Below are 22839 nucleotides of genomic sequence, written 5' to 3'. Positions count from 1 at the left end.
AACTCAAAAAGTAGCTGAAACAATCACATGTAATTCTCTCATGTCAGATGCAAGAGAAGTTATAAAAACTGTTGTATCTCCCGCTACAATAAATAAATAAATAGTGATTGTTTGCCACTGCAGCATATTCCTGTGGTAGTTAACACTCAAAGAAAACTTTTATTAGACTAGAGGATAGGGAAAGCTGCAGAGTAAATGATGTACCCTTTAATGATAATTTAGCTCTCGTCAAATCTAACATTAAGAAACCTGTCAGAAGTACAACAGATTACCTGAATAGTTTAAAAATATTTCACCAAAATATAAGAAGCCTTGTAAATAAAAAATAGGTACTACTGCTTTCTCTTCAAGGAACAGCTGACTGATGAACTCCGTTTCTGTCATCAGACCGCAGTGTTCCACTCTGTTTTCTAATTTCTCTCTGACCAACTTTCCATTAAAATATCTTCTGTCTGAATGATTTCTATCTGTAATGTCTGCCTGAGTTATACTGTCTACTTTAAGAGCCTCCTTATTCGCAGCGATCCATTTAAGTGGCTCAGTTTTGGCCTTACGTCTGTTTTCATAGAATTCTACTATTTGTTTTGTCAACCTAGTGGGTCCCATTCTTTTAATGTGCCCATAAAATTTAAGTCTTCATTTTCTCATGTCACCATGTATGTCTGTATATTCTTCACTTTCTTTATTACTTCTCAGCCTATAAGTTTCTCCATCAGTAATTTTGGGGCCTAATATTTTCCTAATAATCTTTCTTTCTTTTGAATTTATTCAATATCCCTCTTTCTGTTTAAAATTAAAGTTTCTGCTCCATAAGGATGTTCAGGTTTGATAACAATGCCTTAGTGTTTAAGTTTACTGAATTTAGAAAGCGTTTTTTTTATTATAAATATTTTGTTAATCTGAATGCAGCTGCCATTTTTGACAGCAAACTTCATTTGCAGCTTTTTCCAGACGGTTTTCTTGTACTATTTCCCCCAAGTATTCAAACTGAGAAACCCTTTTTATTTTTCCATATTTCGTATAATAAAACTTTGGTACTTGTTCGTTGAATGTCATACATTCAGTTTTTTCGAATGATATTTGTAGCCCTACTTCTTCTAAAACTTCTTTAGGAATTTCAGCTTGTTTTTGAGCTGTGGTAATATCCCTAGGTAAATTTGCCAGATCATCTGCAAAGGTGAGGCAATCTACTGTAATATTACTTCTACCTAACTGGATCGATTGATCTATATTTTGACTTGACTTTTGCTCTCGCCGTTCTGTAATTACCTTTTCCAGAACACAGTTAAATAGTTATGGAGAGAGTCCATCACCCTGTCTAACTCCAGTCTTTATATCAAATGGTTCAGAAATTTCTCCCATGAATTTAACTTTAGAGCTAGTGTCTGTTAAAGTTTCCTTATTATCTAGCCCTTGTTCCTTTAAAATCTGGAAACAGATTCACGATCAACTGAGTCGTAGATCTTTCTAAAATCTATGAATGTACATACAGTATTGCTACTAGAAATACTTTGGTGCCTAAGGATTAGTTTTAAATAAAGAATCTGTTCTGGACAGGGTCTGTTTGGTCTAAAGGCTGGTTGGTACTCACCAATTTTAGGTTCTAACTGTTCTTGGGCTTGATCAAGTAAACATTGCAAGAGAATTTTGTATGTGACCGGTAGAAGAGAGATTCCTCGGTAATTATTAACATTGGTTCTATTCCCTTTTTTATGCAATGGATGAATTAGAGCAGTTTTCCAGTCTTCAGGTATTTTCTCAGTTTGCCAGATATGTCCTATTAGCTGACTGGTCTCTTTTGTAGTGTTAGGGCCAGCTGATTTAAGTAGTTCTGCAAAGTGTTTTCTCTGAATGCCTTATTGTTTTTAAGTCTCATAATTTGATTGGTTATTTTGATTTCATCAGGTTCTTTAGAGTCAAGGTTGAAGTTATTACTTTGCTGTGGTTGGAATTTATTTAGCAAGTACCACACAATTTTCCTGGTTTCTAAGAGCCAGACTGACATTTTCATTTTTGAAGCAAATACTTGTGTTGTTTTGATTTCTGAAAGTTGGGTATTTTCACAGTTTCTTTGTAGTCTGACACATTAATTTAGATTTTTCTTTTCTTACAGTTAGAAAGGTGTTGAACATATTTCCAGTTTTGTTACTATTCCACTTTTTGAATGTCTCATGCCTAAACTTAACTGCTGTTTTACAATCCACATTCCACCAAGGGTGTTTCTGTTTCCTTTGAAATGGAAATAAATCTTGTGCAGATTTGACGAACTTTTCTTTTAGGCCTTGCCAAATGTTGGTTTGTTTTGTGTCAAGTTTGCTTGTTAGAGCTATCAGTATCAAATTTCAGGATAACTTGTTTTATTTTGAATAGTTTTTGAGGTTCAAGTTTTACTTTTATTCACATTAAATAATGGCCAGAATCAAGATTAGCTGCTTTCCTAATTTAGACATTTAAAATTTCTTTGTAGTTAGGGTATGAAATTGCTACATGATTGATGTGAAATTCCCCAACAAGTCTTCGGCCGTTTTCGTTTGTCCATTTACATGCAAGAAATCCACCCACTGTTTTCTTATATTTTTTCTCTTTACCTAATTGAGCATTAAAATCACGCATTAAAATTTTAACATGGTTTGAGGGAATTTTTGAGATGATGCTTTCTAATGTTTCCCAAGCTCCATTAACTTCTTCAGGTTTTTTACACTATCAGCATTGACTGGCATATGGGCATTAAGTAAAGTGCCTGCTGTATTTGCACATTTAACAGGAATTGTCATTAGTTTATTATTAATGGGTTTTACTTCCATTATTGAATTAAAAATATTTTCAGAGAATGCAAAAGCAACTCCCAGACGTGATGTGTTATTAAGTATTCTTTTATCAGTTTTATTTTTAAAAAGATTATAACCGCAGAAATCCATGGTATTATTGTCCGTCATTCGTGTTTCTTCAAGTGCCAAAATTTCAATCTTCTGTTCTTTTAATGTATCTCCCAATTTATGAAGTTTACTTGGTTGCAAAAGTGTTTGTATGTTAAGTGTTGCAAAAATGCATTTGTTTTGGTTTTAACTTGGCCACAGGACCTCAACTTCCTCTGTTGAATCACACTACATTTTAACCTGGCTGCCCCAGAATCCAAAAGGCCAGTTGTGTCAGTTATACTGAATGTGGGTTGACCACCTGGGGTTACATTATGATTATCAAAATGCTCCATGATGACTGTGTCTGGAATCAGGTGGGGTTGAGTAGACTCATTGAGTGAACTCAGAGTCTGAAGACTGGAATGGTTAATTCCAGAATATAGATTCCAGCCGCACCACTGGTGAACAGACACAGACCACTTTGTCACTTGCTACAAGACACACACAAAGTGGATTTGGTTTTGTTTGGCCTTGGTTCAGGAATCCTTATTCTGTATTCACAGCTGTCCACTGTATCTGATGGAACATTCAATATCGGCCACCTGTAAGCCATCCAATACCTTAGGCAAATTCAGCTTCTTAGACTTTTAGTTACAAAGTCTTGAAGCATGGACATTTAAATAGTTATAGAATTGTTTGTCACTACTGCAGGACCAACTTATGGCAAGCCAGGGTGGCAATTTATATGCACAATACTCTCAGATCACAAACCATAAATGTAGCTCAGTATTGTATTGAACAGCATTTTGAATGCTGTGCCGCCAAATTAGAACTGGAAACACAGTTCCTCCTAATAATTGCAGTTTACAGGGCATATAAGAGAAACATTAAAAAGTTCCTCTCACTGCTAGAATTAGTTCTTAACAAAGCTTTATAGGAATAACAGGCAGATTATAGTATGTGGCAATTTTAACATTAATTTTCTTTCAAATAGTAACAATCATAAACATGTGGAATCATTGCTCTCAACTTTCAACCGACTCCCAATGGCTTCATCCCAAATAAGAGTATATGACCACAGCAAGACCTTGATTGACAATCTGTTTCTGGCCCCACAAATTACAACAAAGTAAAAACACAAGCCAAAATAAGAGGTCTGTCATCACAATGGTGAGTTGACAACCTTAAAACTTGCCAACAGAAAAACAGTAAATGATCACACCTGGGTTAAACACGTTAGAATAATAAATATGGAATCTACTAGCTTGTTTAGAAATAGTTTACACCATGAACAACAGGAGAAAGTGTACCAAACAGTTGCAATGTATTAGAAATTCAATTAATTCCTGGACTTATTTCTCAAACATTTTGATGCCTGCTTCCCCGAGAAACAGATTAAAATGAAATCAGTCTGTTGTCGAAGGAAAGAGTGAGTAACAGCTGGCATCAAAATACCACATGCTAAAAAGAAAGATCTGTTTATAGAACAAAGGGCTAGTCTAAACCTAGCAGTGAAACTACATTACAAAAAATACTATAAAATTCTAACATGTGTAATCAGGAATGCTGAACAAATGCATTATGCAGAAAAAATCAGCAAGTCAAACAATAAAGTAAAAACCATATGGAACACCATAAAGAGAGAGATAAATAGGAACATAAAATTCGAACAATCGGGGACTCCATGATCCTCTGGTAGTGGTTCAGACAAGAATAATCAAAAAGTTGCAGCCTCTGATTTTAATAACTTTTTCCCCCATATACTTGAAAGAATAAGGAACTATACTAAACAGTCTCCCACAGAAGCCATAGAGCTATTAAATCACGCCAAGTACAGCACTTAATTTCAAAAGCGCAACTCCTAAAGATACTGAAAAAAATCATAAAATTACTTAAAAGCTCTGGATTTTCCGGATATGATGGAATATCAAACAGGAGTCTAAAAGCATGTGCAGACTTAATCAGTCACATATTGTGCAATTTATATAACCAGTCAATGAAAACTAGGACATTTCCAGACAGACTGAAACATGCAGTTCTGATGCCCATCCACAAAAGATGGGCAAGGAATGTACCTTCCAATTATCAGCTCATCTCATTGCTGCCAGTGTTCTCAAAGGTAGTTGTAACAGTAATTTATGATAGGATTTATGGTCATATGACAGAAAAAAATGGCTTACTTACATCTAAACAGTTTGGCTTTCGTAAGGGATTCTCCACAGAGAGAGCTATATTTAGCCTAACAGATGAAACTCAAGGTGAATTAAATCTCAGAAGGTATTGGATGGGGAACTTCTGGAACCTTGCTAAGGCCTTCGACTGTGTAGATCAAAACACATTGCTAAAAAGCTTCCACACTATGGCATCAAAGACAAACCTTTTACATTGCTACAATCTTGTCTACACAAGAGGAAGCAAAGAGTTATCTTAATGGAGGCAGGTTTAACAGTAAACTCAGATGGGGGAAATGTAAAATCTGTAGTCCCCCAGGGTTTAATCCTTGGGCCACTGATTTTCCTGATATACATTAATGACCTACCAGTTACAGTTGATGACAGAGCAAAAATAGCATGTTTCGCGGATGATACAAGTATTCTGATCAAGTGCCCCAACTCTGCAATGCAGAATACAACCCTGACAGGCACTATCTAAGTACACAAATGGTTCACAGCAAATAGCCCAACCATAAATTTTTCAAAATCTAATATTATACAGTTTCAGGCAATAAATAAAAAACTCAAAGTCCCTGAAATGGATATCAACAACCAAAAACTTTATGAAACAACACATACAAAATTGCTAGGCATTCAGATAGACAGCCAGCTAACATGAACAGAGCAAATTGATCAGGTGGTCAAATAACATAGCGCAGCATGTTTTGCCCAGCAAGCTATTTCTCACCTTGTTAACAGACAAATATTGTTTTTGTCATATTTTGCATATTTCCATTCTCTTTTGGGAAACTGCTACAAGGTAACTGCGTCATGAATAAAAGTAGGCTTCCTATTAGTACGGAAAGGAAATCAATAATATGCAGGTGTTCAAAAGGAAACTAAAAACATTCCTCAGGGAACAAACTTACTATAAAATGAATGAATTCCTAGAGTAATAAGGCATCCTTTCGAGTAAAAATAGAGGAAAGAAAATCTTTACTTATATCACAAAGACAAAATTGTGTACTTCTAACATAAATTATAGTGATAAAATGTAAATTTATTTAGATAATAGGTTAAAATGTGTACTCCCATTTATTATACACTATTAAGTATTCACTTGAACCTACTTACGTCATGAAGTTAAAAAATTTTGTATTCTAATTTAAATCATAATGACAAAATGTAAATTTCATTATTTATTTGTGGCACAGGGATAAAAATGTGTACTTCCATTCATTCTGTTATTTTAAGCATTCACTTGTATTTATACCAGTAAAATGCAGTTTTTAATATTGTCCGTAATCAATTGCTCATAGAAAATAAGTATTTGTATGATGTATACAGTGCTCACATAATTTTGTATTATTTCACTTTATTCATTGTGTATTACTAATACACCCTTTGTACAATATGTAATCAACGGGACCAAATAAAAAAGCAAATCATATCAAATCAAATCTTTTAGCCCATATTGTAAATACAAGCAGATATATTTAAGTCCAGACATAAGTAAATATCGTAGCTAATTTTCTCACAGATGTAACTGATATGCTCTTTCCACCTAAGCTGTTCATAAATCAAAATGCCTAAAATTTTGTTTGTCTGATGTTTCAGCAGTAGATAGTCATTTGGCATTCATATCCACTTCATATTGGTTATAATTCAAGAATAACTTCATCACAACAGTCTTTTGCTTATTCGTGATTAGATACTCTGTGACCAGACTATTTGCAATTTAGAATATTGCCCCAGCTGATAATGATGTATCATCAGCATGTAACATTTTCTGATTCATTCAACAAATGCATTAATTGTGTTCATGTTCATGTTGTTTGCAGGTCTTTTTTTAGCGGTTTTACCTCTGCATACCTAAACACATCACGGATGTTAGCTTGTCCAAATGATTGATTGATTATTAAAGACAGCTGGTGCACTATTTTATCATACTCAAATTTAATTACTTTGGAGGGTATTCGATCTTACCCAGTGAATTTTCATTTCACTAAATGTCACAATTCAGTCACCTTTCTGATCCATGCCAAAGAAATGTATACTGTTTTGATAAGTAGGTCTAATCACACCTACGATAGGCTTTGCTACATTTATGAGAAATTTATTGAAGCATTGAGATATCTGAGTAGGGTTCACAATAGCGTTGTTGTTTTAATTTTTGAGATTTCCTTGTGTTAGGTTCTTGTTCCATGGATCATTTGTGTGATAAATCATAACGATGTGGAACGAGTAATTTTATATTCACGTCACAAATTTTCTTTCCACACACACAACACTAGAAATTCTTCTACGGAATGGAGTTGTCAAGGAGAAACTTCTTCAGTTTATTTTCAAATTTTACATTGCTGTCTGTCAGACATTTCATATCACTGGTTATGTGATCAAAAATATTGGTCCAGCATTGTGTATCCCTTTTTTCGATGAAGACAACCTTAAGGTGCTTCTGGTATTGTAATTATGTATGTTGTCGTTTCTTTTGACCTGCAATGGACTATTTACAGTAAACTTAATAAGGGAATAAATATACTGTGAAGCAATAGTCAAAATGCATAACTCCTTAAACAGGTGTCTACAAGATGATTGTGGGTGAGCTCAACCCATCATTCCTACAGCACGATTTTGTCCAAAGAAGACTTTCTTTCTTAACGGTGTGTTACGCCAGAACATTAGTCTGTATGACGTTAGTTAATGAAAATACGTAAAATGTCAACTTAGTGATTTCTCTCTTCCCAAAATCTGCAATGAGACTAATTGCAAATGTGTCTGGATTAGATTGTGTTAGTTCCAAAATGTGGTTAACTGCTGTACCTAATTGGGATTTAATAACAGTCCACACTAAATTAGACTTATTCCTATGTCGGAAATGAACATATAATTTGCCGTTCTTTCAATAATACTTTTAAATATAATTTTTAAAGCCTCACATACTTAATAAAAATCACTGTTTTTACTGTTTTCAGATCTTTAAGTAGCTCTCGTTTTCTCGATGTATATGTTTTTACGCCTAGAGGAATGTAGTTTAGTTTGACTTTTTAAATGCCATTGCCTTGGTAGGAATAATTCGTTAAATCCCTCAGGTAAACTTCTTATAAATTTATAGAAGCTCTCAGTACTTTACACACTATTATCTATCGGATGTTCTACTGCCTGTTCCCTGCAAGGTTCAGATTTAAATTATTTTTGCAAGTTTCTTTTCGTATAGTAACATTTCTTAACGTCTGGTTTATTAAGTCCAGGTCAGTTTGTCTATACAATGACATGAATGGTCATATTCATTTTAGTTACTCGTGTGAAAATGATCTCGCGGCCATGCTTTCTTGTAGCGCCACTTTATCCTCGCCTATCCTCATGTTGCACTATACTATTTTGTTAATGTTTCATATGTATATATTATTTCTGTAATGTTTCTAACGTGCCCAATACTATATTATAATAAATGGTGTATAAACGAATAAATAAATAATAACAATTAAAAATATTTAAATCCTTGTTTTTTTTTTTTCTAAATGATACATACACGGCACTCCTTCTAAAGGAATGTTCGTGTACTACGCGTAGTTCACTCGTCGTCAGTGGAAGAAACCGAAGACATTTGTTTATTTGCAGTTCGTATAAGACTGCTCACACTTCGTAATTCGAAAAATTAATGGTAATGTTGACTCAGGGACAACGATTGAAAATATCGATTTTTCTGTCCAACGATAAATATTTTAAGCTTTGTACATTGACATACAGAACGATGTCTGTGACTTTGTATATGAAAAAGAGAGACTTTGTAGTGTATGTTTACATCTTCACGGTTTGTTGTTGGCATTGAAACAGCTGTCTGCGGTTTAAAAATGGCGGCGTTCAAATTTTCGAAAACGTTGCATAATATTTTACCGTGTTCTCGGCGATGTTTAATGTTGTCATGCGTTAAAAACTCGCCAGAATATGCACAAAATAAAGATTCCAATGAAAATGAGACACACTTTGGTTTCGAAAGAGTAAAAGAGAGCGAGAAAGCCGAAAAAGGTTAGTGTGGTGAAACCACTTTGAGTGAAAATGTTCCTCGTTCCAGCATACTTGATGATGACGCACATACTTTTGTCTTGTAGTTCATCATGTGTTTGAGGCAGTTGCTACGTCTTATGATAAAATGAATGACGCAATGAGTTTTGGAGTGCATCGGCTATGGAAAGACATATTCATATACAGACTCAGCCCGACCTCACGAACACGGTTACTCGATGTAGCAGGTGGTACTGGTATGTATCAGTAGAATTCTAATCGTTTTTTAAGGCATACATATCGCCCCCTAAGACAGATGACACATTATTTTTTTCTGTGATTGACTTCAATCGTTTATAAGACATCATTACAGACATGTTCCTACCATCATTCTGCAGTCTATAATTTCTTAGGAGTGGTGGCCTTTTTATCGTAGAAGAAATTATAATTACCAGCAATGTTTCTTCCAATATTCGACGAGCTTTGATCTTTCAAATTCGAGTTGTTTCCAAAGGGAAGAAATGAGCTAAAAACAGGATCATGGGCCACAAAGCCACTGTAAAATATGTTATTTGTTTATTTAGGTTTTCTCTCTTTGACCTTTCAGTATAACGGTTTATAACATATCAGATACATTACAGAAATAGTATACCAAGTCAATCAGAAATCCACCAATAAACCTTCAGAGATTGTTCAGGGATACCTTCTGAAACAGACCCACAGTCTCTGGTGGCCCATTACACTATTACTGCATTTCATATGGTTCCTTGTCCCAATTAGCTTTGTATCTGTATTGCACTCAGAATATCTGCACAACAGTGCAAATGGCAGTGGGGCTTGTGCGGAAACAAACTTGTTCCAACCACTCATGGTACTTGCTGTTTACAGCAGTAATGCCCATCTCACTCTTTACCCCTTAGTTTGTGTTCAGTACCGCTCTCTTCTGTAATGGGTTTGTTTTTCTTGCATGTTAATTGTACATTAACACTTACGCATAGCAGTGTGGGAAGGTCTACTGATGAATAATTGTCTCTTACGCACCTTGTGTATGATTTCACTAAATTCAATGGAAAACCAGCACAAAGATGTTATGTTCATACCTCTCCTGCACAAATGGCAACCACTTCACAATACTTTTGTAGTTCCCTGTATTTTGTGCTGTAGCTAACAGTTTGGTAATTGCATATTACAAGTTGTTTCACTGCTGTTAAGGTATTTTCACCAGAAGCAAAGGTAATTGGGGTAACAGAGCAAATGAATCATAATTATATTTTTATATTTAAAAGAGTTGTCAAGGCAGCTTAACAGGCTAATTTTAATCTATAAAAATAAGACAAAGGCTGTGTGGTCAGTCATTAAATCCAAATTAGGTGTTAAACTCTGTAACCAAGAAATTTCAAAAATTAACATTCAAGGAAACACTATTGTAGGTCCAACTCCAGTATCAGAGTGCTTCAGTGAATTCTGTATAAATGTAGCAAACCCTCTACTCCTCATCATGCCCTGAAATGTGGAATGTTCTGCCCACTATCCTTCCCATCCCTTCCACAGTAGTAAACCCTGCCGTCCACCGAACCTACACAATATACTCCTCCATCCCTACACAAACCCTACTCCCAACCCCTTTACCTCATGGCTCATACACCTGTAACAGATCTAGATGCACGACCTTTCCTATACATCCTCTCACCACTACCTACTCCAGTCTGGTCACAAACCTCACCTATCCCATCAAAGTCAGGGCTACCTGCGAAACTAGTCATGTGATCTACAAGCTAAACTGCAACCACTGTGCTGCATTCTATGTGTGCATGACAATCAACAAGCTGTCTATCCACATGAATGGCCACCGACAAACTGTGGCCAAGAAACAAGTGGACCACCCTGTTGCTGAGCACGCTGCCAGACACGACATCCTTCATTTCAATGACTGCTTCACAGTATGTGCCATATGGATTCTTTCTGTGTACACCAGCTTTTCTGAATTGTGCAGATGGGAACTTTCCCTGCAATATATCTTATGTTCCCATAACCCTCCTGGCCTCAACCTTCATTAGTCATTGTCCTCTCCCATCCAGCCCCTTCTCTGTTCCCATCACCACACAGCCCTCGTTTCTCCATCACACCCAGTCTTTTTACTTCTCTCCTTCTCCCCATCGCCCCCCCCCCCACCCTCGACATCTCCATTGCCCTCCGTTTAACCTCCCAACTGGAAATAGCTGCCCTACCCTCTTTCCACCTCATTCCTGCGCACTCCCCAACAGCACAACACTGTTCGCTACCCCTACCCCTTCTATCCTCCCTGCCCACTCTGCCCCAGCCTCCTCCTTACCCCTCAGTCGCCACTCCCACCATGCAATGGTGCTGCTGCTTGGAGTGTAGCCTCAGTTGCCTGAGACTGCAGTCGTGTGTGTGTGTGTGGGGGGGGGGGTGTCTAACATTGATTAAGGCCTTACTGGCCAAAAGTTATATTTGTGACAGTCTTTTTGTTGTGCCTATCTGTGACTCAGTACCTCCGCTATAAGGTGAGCGGCAACTTTCCTTTTCACAATATTGTTAAAAATGTCTCAGAGTGTTCCCTGAGGCTCCATACTAGGCCCAGTACTGTTTCTCTTCTATATTAATGACTTACCATTAAATGTCAACACCCCATCAGTTCTGTTCGCAGGTGCTACTTCTTGTTAGTTGAAAATCAGGATTCAGAAAAATTCCAAACTCTTTGATCAGTAGCCTCAGCATCTTAGAAACTCGGTTTCAGCTGAGCCAGTTGAATCGAGACACACTCATGTTCAGGAAAAACAAAACACCTCGAACGACTAGAGGTGCGACGTTCATTGTCACAGGACACGTATATTGTAGTGCGATCCACGAACGACGGTTGATTGGTTGTTTGCGGGGGCTGAAGGGACCAAACTACAAAGGCATCGGTCCCCACAAACAATAGGGGTTGGCGCATGTCAAGGCATGGATGAGGATTGGGGTATGTGCATGTGCATGCTTTCTGCTTGAAGAAAGCATATATCCTGCAATTAAGTCTCTTGCTTCCTTATGTGGAATGTATCACTTACCGCCAACATCAGCAATGACAGCTTGCAACAAAGGGAACAAAATTTCACTAAACAACTCGCTACGATAACGTTTAATGCTCGCATTAGTTACGGCATTCAGAGCAGAGCACTCAGATGTAGGGATGCAGGACAAGCCTAAATTCAACCGTCATCATTTGTGACTCCAACTGTAGTATGTTCTGCAGAAATGACTAGCATTTCAGTGACCTTGGTTCAGTACGTGTCCTGTTGCCTATTAGGCACAGGGTCACCCAGGGGTCCTGATAACTTGTTCCACGTGTGATGGCACTGACACGTATAAGACGCGAATGGTGTCCTGTGTTTTAGCTATCCGTGCTGCATTTACCTGGTTCCAAAATTCATCTGTGGTGCTGGCCCTGGGTCACAGTGCTGCACCCGTCGTTTCACCAAATCCCACACATTTTCATTAGGCTACAAGTCTGGTGATCTGGCGGGCAAGGCAAAAGGTCTTGCTGAGAAATGGCATCAGGGGTGTTGTGCAGAAAGCATGTGGCTACGGTTTGCAGGATGTCATTCACATGGGCCACACTGGTCATAGTGCACCAACTGTGATTTGTGATTGTACGCGATAGCACCCCACACCATAAGGCCACGAGTTGGCACTGTACGTCTTGTGCGAATGCTGTCACTGTGATGCTGCTCCCCTGGTGTGCGTCGAACCAAAATGCGGCCTTCATTTTCAAGCAAACAGAACCTGGATTTGTCTGAAAACACTATCTGCTGCCGTTCCTGTCCCCAGTGATGCCGTTCCATACACCATTTCCATCTAGCAGTTTTCTAGACATTTGTCAAAGGTAGGCGGAGAAGTGGACGATGTGCACGTAACCCGTGCTGTAATAAATGGTAATGGGCTGTCACCCCTGATATTGTATCATGTGTTACACTGTTCTGCCAGATCTGTCCTGCAATGCCATTCGGATGAGGTGTCGATCTTCTTGGAGGGCAGTCTGTGTGGTGCAACATGATTCATATCGTTATGTTCTACGCCCTTTTGTGAACCATTCTGCACATGCCCATTACAATGCTGAAACACTTTGTCCCACACAAGCAGCAATTTTGCAGACAGATGCATCAAATTCTCTCTTGCTAATAATGTGCCGTCTTTCAAACTCACTTGTTTGACAGTATGATTCTCACATATGTCTGCAAGGCATCCTGTACATCTGCTCAAGTCACACTGATCCATTACCTTCAGTTTATAGTGTCAACGAGACTGCGAGCACCTTTTACCAGTTGGTGGTATCGTGCCGCGCTATCGATGTCGACTTTGAATCTGCTGGCCGACGTGTTTCAAATGCTAATCATTTCTGCAGAATATGCTAATGTACATGCCCTATGAATATGAACATCCTATTTGTAATCGTTCAAGGTGTTATGTTCTTTCTGAACATGAGTGTATATTTTAGACTCACAAGATGCAATTAAAAAAAAAAAAAAAAAAAAGTCAAAGATGTGAGCAGATTAAGATTATTCGCAGCAATCAAGATATAGAAGAAGTGGACTTGATCAAATTCTTAGGATTAAATCTGGATAAAATTTGGGCACACATTGGGTACCTTGACTCTGAAATGTTATTACCCAGTGGACGAATTCATGCAAGAATAATTGGAAATTTGAGCTGGATACCATGTTTACATATTGCAAGAAATATTTTAGTGTTATTATTTATTTTAGTGATATTGTTTATTAGTGTAAAAATAATTGTAACTGTGTTATATATTTTTGATGTGTCTTCTGTACACAGAACAAATGGATTACAAATGTAAGTCATGAGATGAATAAATCACAGTCACACAATAACAAGGCACTGGATACCAAAGGTCTTTTATACCAAAGCACTCGGAAGGCATCCGTGAGCAGCCCCTAAAAGTCCGTTGGTGGACTTGTGGTTCATCCTGTAGTGTAGCTACATGTATTAAACATGTACAGACCAGAGCTAGATTAGATGAGGATAGGGCAGGAAGTTGACCATGGCCTTCTCAACAAAATGATTCCAAAATTCACCTGATATATATATATATCCTCTGCCCAAACTCTTTGTCTTTAAATATGTCTGCTTGTGTCTGTATGTGTGGATGGATATGTGTGTGTGTGCGAGTGTATACCTGTCCTTTTTTCCCCCTAAGGTAAGTCTTTCCACTCCCGGGATTGGAATGACTCCTTACCCTCTCCCTTAAAACCCACATCCTTTCGTCTTTCCCTCTCCTTCCCTCTTTCCTGATGAGGCAACAGTTTGTTGCGAAAGCTTGAATTTTGTGTGTATATTTGTGTTTGTTTGTGTGTCTATCGACCTGCCAGCGCTTTTGTTTGGTAAGTCTCATCATCTTTCTTTTTAGATTTAGATATATATATATATATATATATATATATATATATATATATATATATATATATATGTGTGTGTGTGTGTGTGTGTGTGTGTGTGTGTGTGTAAAGGCCTTTACAAATGTCTGCACAAACACAAACATACACACAAAATTCTAGCTTTCGCAACCGACGGTTGCCTCCTCAGGAAAGAGGGAAGGACAGGGAAAGACGAAAGAATGTGGGTTTTAAGGGAGAGGGTAAGGAGTCATTCCAATCCCGGGAGCGGAAAGACTTACCTTAGGGGGAAAAAATGATGGGTACACACTCGCACACACACACATATCCATCCACACATATACAAACACAAGCAGACATATTTAAAGACAAAGAGTTTGGGCAGAGATGTCAGTCGAGGCGGAAGTGCAGAGGCAAAGATGTTGTTGAATGACAGGTGAGGTATGGGTGGCGGCAACTTGAAATTAGCGGAGATTGAGTCCTGGTGGGTAACGGGAAGAGAGGATATATTGAAGAGCAAGTTCCCATCTCCGGAGTTCGGATAAGTTGGTGTTAGTGGGAAGTATCCAGATAACCCGAACGGTGTAACATGCCAAGATGTGCTGGCCATGCACCAAGGCATGTTTAGCCACAGGGTGATCCTCATTACCAACAAACACTGTCTGCCTTTGTCCATTCATGCGAATGGACAGTTTGTTGCTGGTCATTCCCACATAGAATGCGTCACAGTGTAGGCAGGTCAGTTGGTAAATCATATGGGTGCTTTCACACGTGGCTCTGCCTTTGATCGTGTATACCTTCCGGGTTACAGGACTGGAGTAGGTGGTGGTGGTGGGAGGGTGCATGGGACAGGTTTTACACCGGGGGCGGTTAAAAGGGTAGGAGCCAGAGGGTAGGGAAGGTGGTTTGGGGATTTCATAGGGATGAACTAACAGGTTACGAAGCTTAGGTGGATGGCGGAAAGACACTCTTGGTGGAGTGGGGAGGATTTCATGAAGGATGGCTCTGAGCACTATGGGACTCAACTGCTGAGATCATTAGTCCCCTAGAACTTAGAACTAGTTAAACCTAACTAACCTAAGGACATCACAAACATCCATCCCCGAGGCAGGATTCGAACCTGCGACCGTAGCGGTCTTGCGGTTCCAGACTGCAGCGCCTTTAACCGCACGGCCACTTCGGCCGGCCCCATGAAGGATGGATCTCATTTCAGGGCAGGATTTGAGGAAGTCGTATCCCTGCTGGAGAGCCACATTCAGAGTCTGGTCCAGTCCCGGAAAGTATCCTGTCACAAGTGGGGCACTTTTGTGGTTCTTCTGTGGGAGGTTCTGGGTTTGAGGGGATGGGGAAGTGGCTCTGGTTATTTGCTTCTGTACCAGGTCGGGAGGGTAGTTGCGGGATGCGAAAGCTGTTGTCAGGTTGTTGGTGTAATGGTTCAGGGATTCCGGACTGGAGCAGATTCGTTTGCCATGAAGACCTAGGCTGTAGGGAAGGGACCGTTTGATGTGGAATGGGTGGCAGCTGTCATAATGGCGGTACTGTTGCTTGTTGGTGGGTTTGATGTGGACAGATGTGTGAAGCTGGCCATTGGACAGATGGAGGTCAACGTCAAGGAAAGTGGCGTGGGGTTTGGAGTAGGACCAGGTGAATCTGATGGAACCAAAGGAGTTGAGGTTGGAGAGGAAATTCTGTTCTTCTTCACTGTGAGTCCAGATCATGAAGATGTCATCAATAAATCTGTACCAAACTTTGGGTTGGCAGGCCTGGGTAACCAAGAAGGCTACCTCTAAGCGACCCATGAATAGGTTGGCGTACGAGGGGGCCATCCTGGTACCCATGGCTGTTCCCTTTAATTGTTGGTATGTCTGGCCTTCAAAAGTGAAGAACTTGTGGGTCAGGTAGGGTGGCAGGTGATCAGCGTGAAAGGAAGTGCTCCATCGCAGCGAGGCCCTGGACGTGCGGAATATTTGTGTATAAGGAAGTGGCATCAATGGTTACAAGGATGGTTTCCGGGGGTAACAGATTGGGTAAGGATTCCAGGCGTTCGAGAAAATGGTTGGTGTCTTTGATGAAGGATGGGAGACTGCATGTAAAGGGTTGAAGGTGTTGATCTACGTAGGCAGAGATACGTTCTGTGGGGGCTTGGTAACCAGCTACAATGGGGCGGCTGGGATGATTGGGTTTGTGAATTTTAGGAAGAAGGTAGAAGGTAGGGGTGCGGGGTGTCGGTGGGGTCAGGAGGTTGATGGAGTCAGGTGAAAGGTTTTGCAGGGGGCCTAAGGTTCTGAGGATTCCTTGAAGCTCCGCCTGGACATCGGGAATGGGATTACCTTGGCTAACTTTGTATGTGGTGTTGTCTGAAAGCTGACGCAGTCCCTCAGCCACATACTCCCGACGATCAAGTACCACAGTCGTGGAACCCTTGTCCGCCGGAAGAATGACGATGGATCGGTCAGCCTTCAGATCACGGATAGCCTGGGCTTCAACAGTGGTGATGTTGGGAGTAGGATTGAGGTTTTTTAAGAGGGATTGAGAGGCAAGGCTGGAAGTCAGAAATTCCTGGAAGGTTTGAAGAGGGTGATTTTGAGGAAGAGGAGGTGGGTCCCGCTGTGACGGAGGACGGAACTGTTCCAGGCAGGGTTCAATTTGGATAGTGTCTTGGGGAGTTGGATCATTAGGAGTAGGATTAGGATCATTTTTCTTCGTGGCAAAGTGATATTTCCAGCAGAGAGTACGAGTGTAGGACAGTAAATCTTTGACGAGGGCTGTTTGGTTGAATCTGGGAGTGGGGCTGAAGGTGAGGCCTTTGGATAGGACAGAGGTTTCGGATTGGGAGAGAGGTTTGGAGGAAAGGTTAACTACTGAATTAGGGTGTTGTGGTTCCAGATTGTGTTGATTGGAATTTTGAGGTTTTGGAGGGAGTGGAGCTGGAAGTGGGAGATTGAGTAGATGGGAGAGACTGGGTTTGTGTGCAATGAGAGGTGGTTGAGGTTTGCTGGAAAGGTTGTGAAGCGTGAGTGAGTTGCCTTTCCGGAGGTCGGAAACCAGGAGATTGGATAGTTTTTTGAGGTGGAGGGTGGCATGCTGTTCTAATTTGCGGTTGGCCTGTAGGAGGATGCTCTGAACAGCCGGTGTGGATGTGGGAGAGGAAAGATTGAAGACTTTTATTAAGGATAGGAGTTGACGGGTGTGTTCATTGGCTGAGTTGATGTGTAGATGAAGGATTAGGTGGGTGAGGGCTATGGATTGTTCGGTTTGGAACTGGTATAGGGACTGATGGAAAGAAGGGCTACAGCCAGAGATGGGAACTTTAAGTGTGAGGCCTTTGGGGGTAATGCCAAATGTCAGACAAACCTGAGAAAATAGAATATTGGAGCATAATCTGGCTAGGGCGAAGGCATGTTTGCGGAGGGAATGTAAATAAAACTTAATGGGGTCGTTGTGGGGGTGTTGTGAGGGTGACATGGTATTAGAAGTGTAACATGAGGCTGAAATGCAAATGAAAATAAAATATATGGGGAGAGATAAAGGTGAACTGGAAAGTAACTGGAGATCTGGTGTGAAAAAAGGCGAAAAAGTGTTGGTTACAGCTGGGCTATGTTGGACTTGGGTTGGTAGACAACGATGTGCACAAAGGTTAGGTGGTTGTGTTGCCACCAAAACACGTTAAAGGACAGAGAAATTCGGGAAAATTTCGAAAAAACTGCGTGTAAATGTATTAAAAGGAGTGGTTTTGTGGTGGCAGATTATGAAAATGAGGCTAACACTTGTCTGACGAAGAAATAATGACGTTAAAACCTGTGGGAAGCGACTAAAAATTATCAGTGATGTGGGAAAAACGGAAATGGAAATAAAGCGAAAGTTATTAGAACTAGCCGAAATGGTTGTTTAATATGTGAAAGGAACTGTTTGTGAACTAGAAACGGTGGATTTTATAGCAGCGGTAGTGTTGAGAGCGGAAAAAATTTTTTGCTTATGGTTTGGAAGTGGGTTACGTATTATTGAGTATATATAGGTGGGATAAAATTGTATAGTAGATTACAGTAAAAAGGAGAAGGTGAATACAAAGTGAAACTACTGGCAAAAACCGAAAGAGAAAATAAGACGACAGAAAAGATTTTGAAACGCAACAGTGACAATAACAAACATAATTGTTGGGTTCAAATTAATGATATGAATATAATAGAGGGAAACATTCCACGTGGGAAAAATATATCTAAAAACAAAGATGATGTGACTTACCAAACGAAAGCGCTGGCAGGTCGATAGACACAAAAACAAACACAAACATACACACAAAATTCTAGCTTTCGCAACCGACGGTTGCTTCGTCAGTAAAGAGGGAAGGAGAGGGAAAGACGAAAGAATGTGGGTTTTAAGGGATAGGGTAAGGAGTCATTCCAATCCCGGGAGCGGAAAGACTTACCTTAGGGGGAAAAAAGGATGGGTACACACTCGCACACACGCACATATCCATCCACACATATACAGACACAAGCAGACATATTCAAAGACAAAGAGTTTGGGCAGAGATGTCAGTCGAGGCGGATGTGCAGAGGCAAAGATGTTGTTGAATGACAGGTGAGGTATGAGTGGCAGCAACTTGAAATTAGCGGAGATTGAGTCCTGGTGGGTAACGGGAAGAGAGGATATATTGAAGAGCAAGTTCCCATCTCCGGAGTTCGGATAGGTTGGTATTAGTGGGAAGTATCCAGATAACCCGGACGGTGTAAACTGTGCCAAGATGTGCTGGCCATGCACCAAGGCATGTTTAGCCACAGCGTGATCCTCATTACCAACACAGATAATGTCTGCTTGTGTATGTGCGGATGGATATGTGTGTGTGTGCGCGAGTGTATACCTGTCCTTTTTTCCCCCTAGGGTGAGTCTTTCCGCTCCCGGGATTGGAGTGACTCCTTGCCCTCTCCCTTGAGACCCACATCCTTTTGTCTTTCCCTCTCCTTCTCTCTTTCCTGATGAGGCAACAGTTTGTTGTGAAAGCTGGAATTTCGTGTGTATGTTTGTGTTTGTTTCTGTGTCTATCGACCTGCCAGCACTTTCGTTCGGTAAGTCACATCATCTGTGTTTATATATATGTCTGCTTGTGTCTGTATATGTGTGGTAGTTACTTAATGAAGGTCTAATATTTGTATAAAATAATGTATTCACTTATGTTTTAGGAACACTTTTTTACAAGAAATGTTTTTAACCCTGCTCTAAAATGTGTTTCCTTCTCCAGGTTCTCTATGTATGTTGGCATTGCATTATGAAGTATGACACCAATGGTTTGCTTGTGCTCGCTGCAGTGTGCCCTTGTAGAGCTGTGTAAAAATTTCACTTCTTCAACTATTAGTTTTACCCCAAAATATCATTCCATAACCTGCAAATGATTAGAATTCTAGCACCTTCTGAGGAGTGTACTCTAGAAATGATTCTCACAGTGCAATGTGCTGAACAGTCTCTGGAAGAGCTTAATTGCATGATCTCTCTAGTTTAAGTCTTGATCAATATACGTTTCTAAAGGTTTTGTACATCATACTCTTTCTAACTCATTACTGCCCAGTGCCAGTTGGAGAGCTTGGATTCAATTTATTATTCCACATTGAATGATATTTGCTTCATATGAATGGTCATCTTGCTGGCATTGAACCATGAATTCATGGTTGATCATTTGCCAAAAAGACTCTTCAACATCACTCACAGTTTCACTAGTATCAGCTGGAAATATCCTCTACATGTATACTTTGTAAACCACTGTGAAGTGCATGCCAGAGGTTACATCCCATTGCACCATTTATTAGGGTTTCTTCACATTCCATTCACATATGGAACACAGGAAAAATGATTGATTGAATGCCTCTATGAATGCAGTAATTAATTTTATCTTCATGATCCCTATATGAGTGATACATAGGGGGTTGTAGTGTATTTCTACAGTCATCATTTAAAGCCGATTCTTGAAACTTCGTTAATAGACTTTCTCTGGATAGTTTACTTCTATCTTCAAGAGCCTTCCAGTTCAGTTCCTTCACTATCTCTATGACACTCTCCCACAGGTAATACAACCCTGTCATCATTCGTACTTGCCCCCCCCCCCCCCCCCTTTGTATATGTTCAATATCCTCTGTTAGTCCTATTTTGTATGGGGCCCACACACTTGAGCAATATTCTAGGACCAGTCACACGAGTGACTTATAAGCAATCTCCTTTGTAGACTGACTGCACTTCCCCAGTATTCTACCAATAAATCAAAGTCTGTCACCTGCTTTACCCTTGACTGAGCCTATGTGATCATTCCATTTCAAATCCGTACAAAGTGTTACAGCCAGATATTTGTATGAGTTGGCTGATTCCGACTGTGACTCATTGACATTTTAGTCATAGATAGGATAGCACATTGTTTTTTCATTTTGTGAAGAGCAAAATCTTACATTTCTGAACATTTAGAGCAAGTCGCCAATCTTTGCACCACTTTGAAATCTTATCTAGATCTGACTGAATGTTTATGCCGCTTCTTTCAGACAGTGCTTCATTATAGATAACTGCACCATCTGCAAAACGTCTGAGGTTATTATTAATATTGCCTGCAAGGTCATTAAAGTACAACGTGAATAGCAAGGGTCCCAACACACTTTCCTGGGGCATACCTAAAGTTACTTCTACGTCTGGCGATGACCCTCCATCCAAGGTAATGTGTTGCATCCTCCCTACCAAAAAGTTCTCAAGCCAGTCACAAATTTCACTTGATACACTATGTGATCGTACTTTTGACAATAAGTGTAGGTGTGGTACTAAGTCAAACAGTTTTTGGAAATCGAGAAATACTGCATCTACCTGACTGCCTTGATCCAAAGTTTTCAGTAAGTCATATGAAAAAACTGCAAGTCAGGTTTCACATGATCGATGTGTTAAGAATCCGTGCTGATTCATGCTGGCTGTCATTGAGGAGATCATTCTGTTCAAGATTCCTCATTATGTTTGAGCTCAGAATATGTTCTAAGATTCTACAACAAATTGATGTCAAAGATATTGGATGGTAGTTTTGTGAATCACTTCTGCTACCCTTCTTGTAGATGGGTGTGACCTATGCCTTTTTCCAAGAACTGGGCATGGTTCTTTGTTTAAGGAATCTACAATAGATTATAGTCAGAAAAGGGGCTAACTCAGCTGCAAATCCAGAATAAAATCTGACAGTGATTCTATCAAGTCTTTGTTCGGTTTTAATGTTTTCAGCTATTTCTCAATACTAGTGATATTAAAATTTATTTCATTCATTTTTTCAGTGGTACAAGGATTAAATTGAGGCAATTCTCATCTGTTTCCCTTTGTAAAGGAACATTTGAAAATGGAGTTATGCATTTCAGCTTTTGCTTTGCTACCCTAAATTTCAGTTGCAGTCTCATTCACTAGGGACTGGAGGCTAACTATTGTGCCACTAACAGTCTTTACATATGACCAGAGTTTCTTTTGGTTTTGTGAAAGATCACTTGAAAATATTCCGCTACAGTAGTCATTGAAGGCATCAATCATTGCTCTCTCAACAGCCAAATTCATTTCATTCAGCATCTCTCTATCTATAGCCCTACCCTTTGTTTTACACCTGTTATTCTGTAAAGTTTCTGTGCAGTGACTGTATATGATGGAGGCTCCCTCCCACTATGGGCTATTCTATTGTGTACATATCTATCCAGTACATGGTCAACTACTCTTTTAAATTTGAGGCATAATTCCTCTACGTGCTCCTGCCTGTGCTGAAAGTTTCAAGTTTCTCACTGAAATTTGACACTACTGAATTTTTTTATCTAGTTTACTGAACATGTTTATCTTTCTGCTTGGTTTAATTGCCCTTTGTGCTTTGGTAATCACTGTTGCCACAACCATATCATGGTCACTAATACCAGTTTCAACGTGAACAGCTTCAAAGAGGTCAGGTCTATTTGTTGCCATTAGATTCAATATATTTCCTTCATGTGTGGTGTTCCTAACTATCTATTGTAGGTAGTATTCAGAGGAGGCACTTAGTAATGTTTCACAGGATGCCTTATGACACTCACTACTAACAAAACTACATCATCTTAGCTGCAGTTTCTGGATATCTGTATGTCATTTATATAGACTGTTTGTGCAGTAATTACTAATGATATTTTTCATGTGTACAGCTGACTGGTAAATATATTCACATGGTGCCAAGGAACATGCCTTAAACTTGATGTAATATTTGTCCATCACTAAAACATGGTCACTTCACTCAGATTGTAGTAGTTGCCTGTGGACAGTTAAATACAAAAGTTTCAACAGCATCTGGTGGATTGGTAGTGCCATTGTTTAAATGCATTGAAGCTGTGGAAAACTGTACACAGAAAAGCTGAATGTTTGTGGAAAAATTGTGATACGAGACTGATTCATTTAGAA

General features: G+C 39.5%; 1 protein-coding gene across 1 annotated transcript in view; it reads left to right on the top strand.

Moving 5' to 3' along the window:
• The first annotated feature begins 8777 nt into the window (after window positions 1-8777).
• LOC126202899 (2-methoxy-6-polyprenyl-1,4-benzoquinol methylase, mitochondrial) overlaps window positions 8778-22839 on the top strand; it is a 194832-nt gene continuing 180770 nt past the window's right edge. Inside the window, exons 1-2 of the mRNA XM_049936976.1 lie at window positions 8778-9040; window positions 9124-9273. Coding sequence (XP_049792933.1) covers window positions 8809-9040; window positions 9124-9273 — 382 coding nt within the window. The 5' untranslated portion in view covers window positions 8778-8808. The remainder of the gene's footprint in view (window positions 9041-9123; window positions 9274-22839) is intronic.

The sequence above is a fragment of the Schistocerca nitens genome, chromosome 9, assembly GCF_023898315.1.
Source record: "Schistocerca nitens isolate TAMUIC-IGC-003100 chromosome 9, iqSchNite1.1, whole genome shotgun sequence".
NCBI lineage: Eukaryota > Metazoa > Arthropoda > Insecta > Orthoptera > Acrididae > Schistocerca > Schistocerca nitens.
Note: the sequence above shows the minus strand (reverse complement) of the source record. Positions and strands in the feature narration are given on the sequence as shown.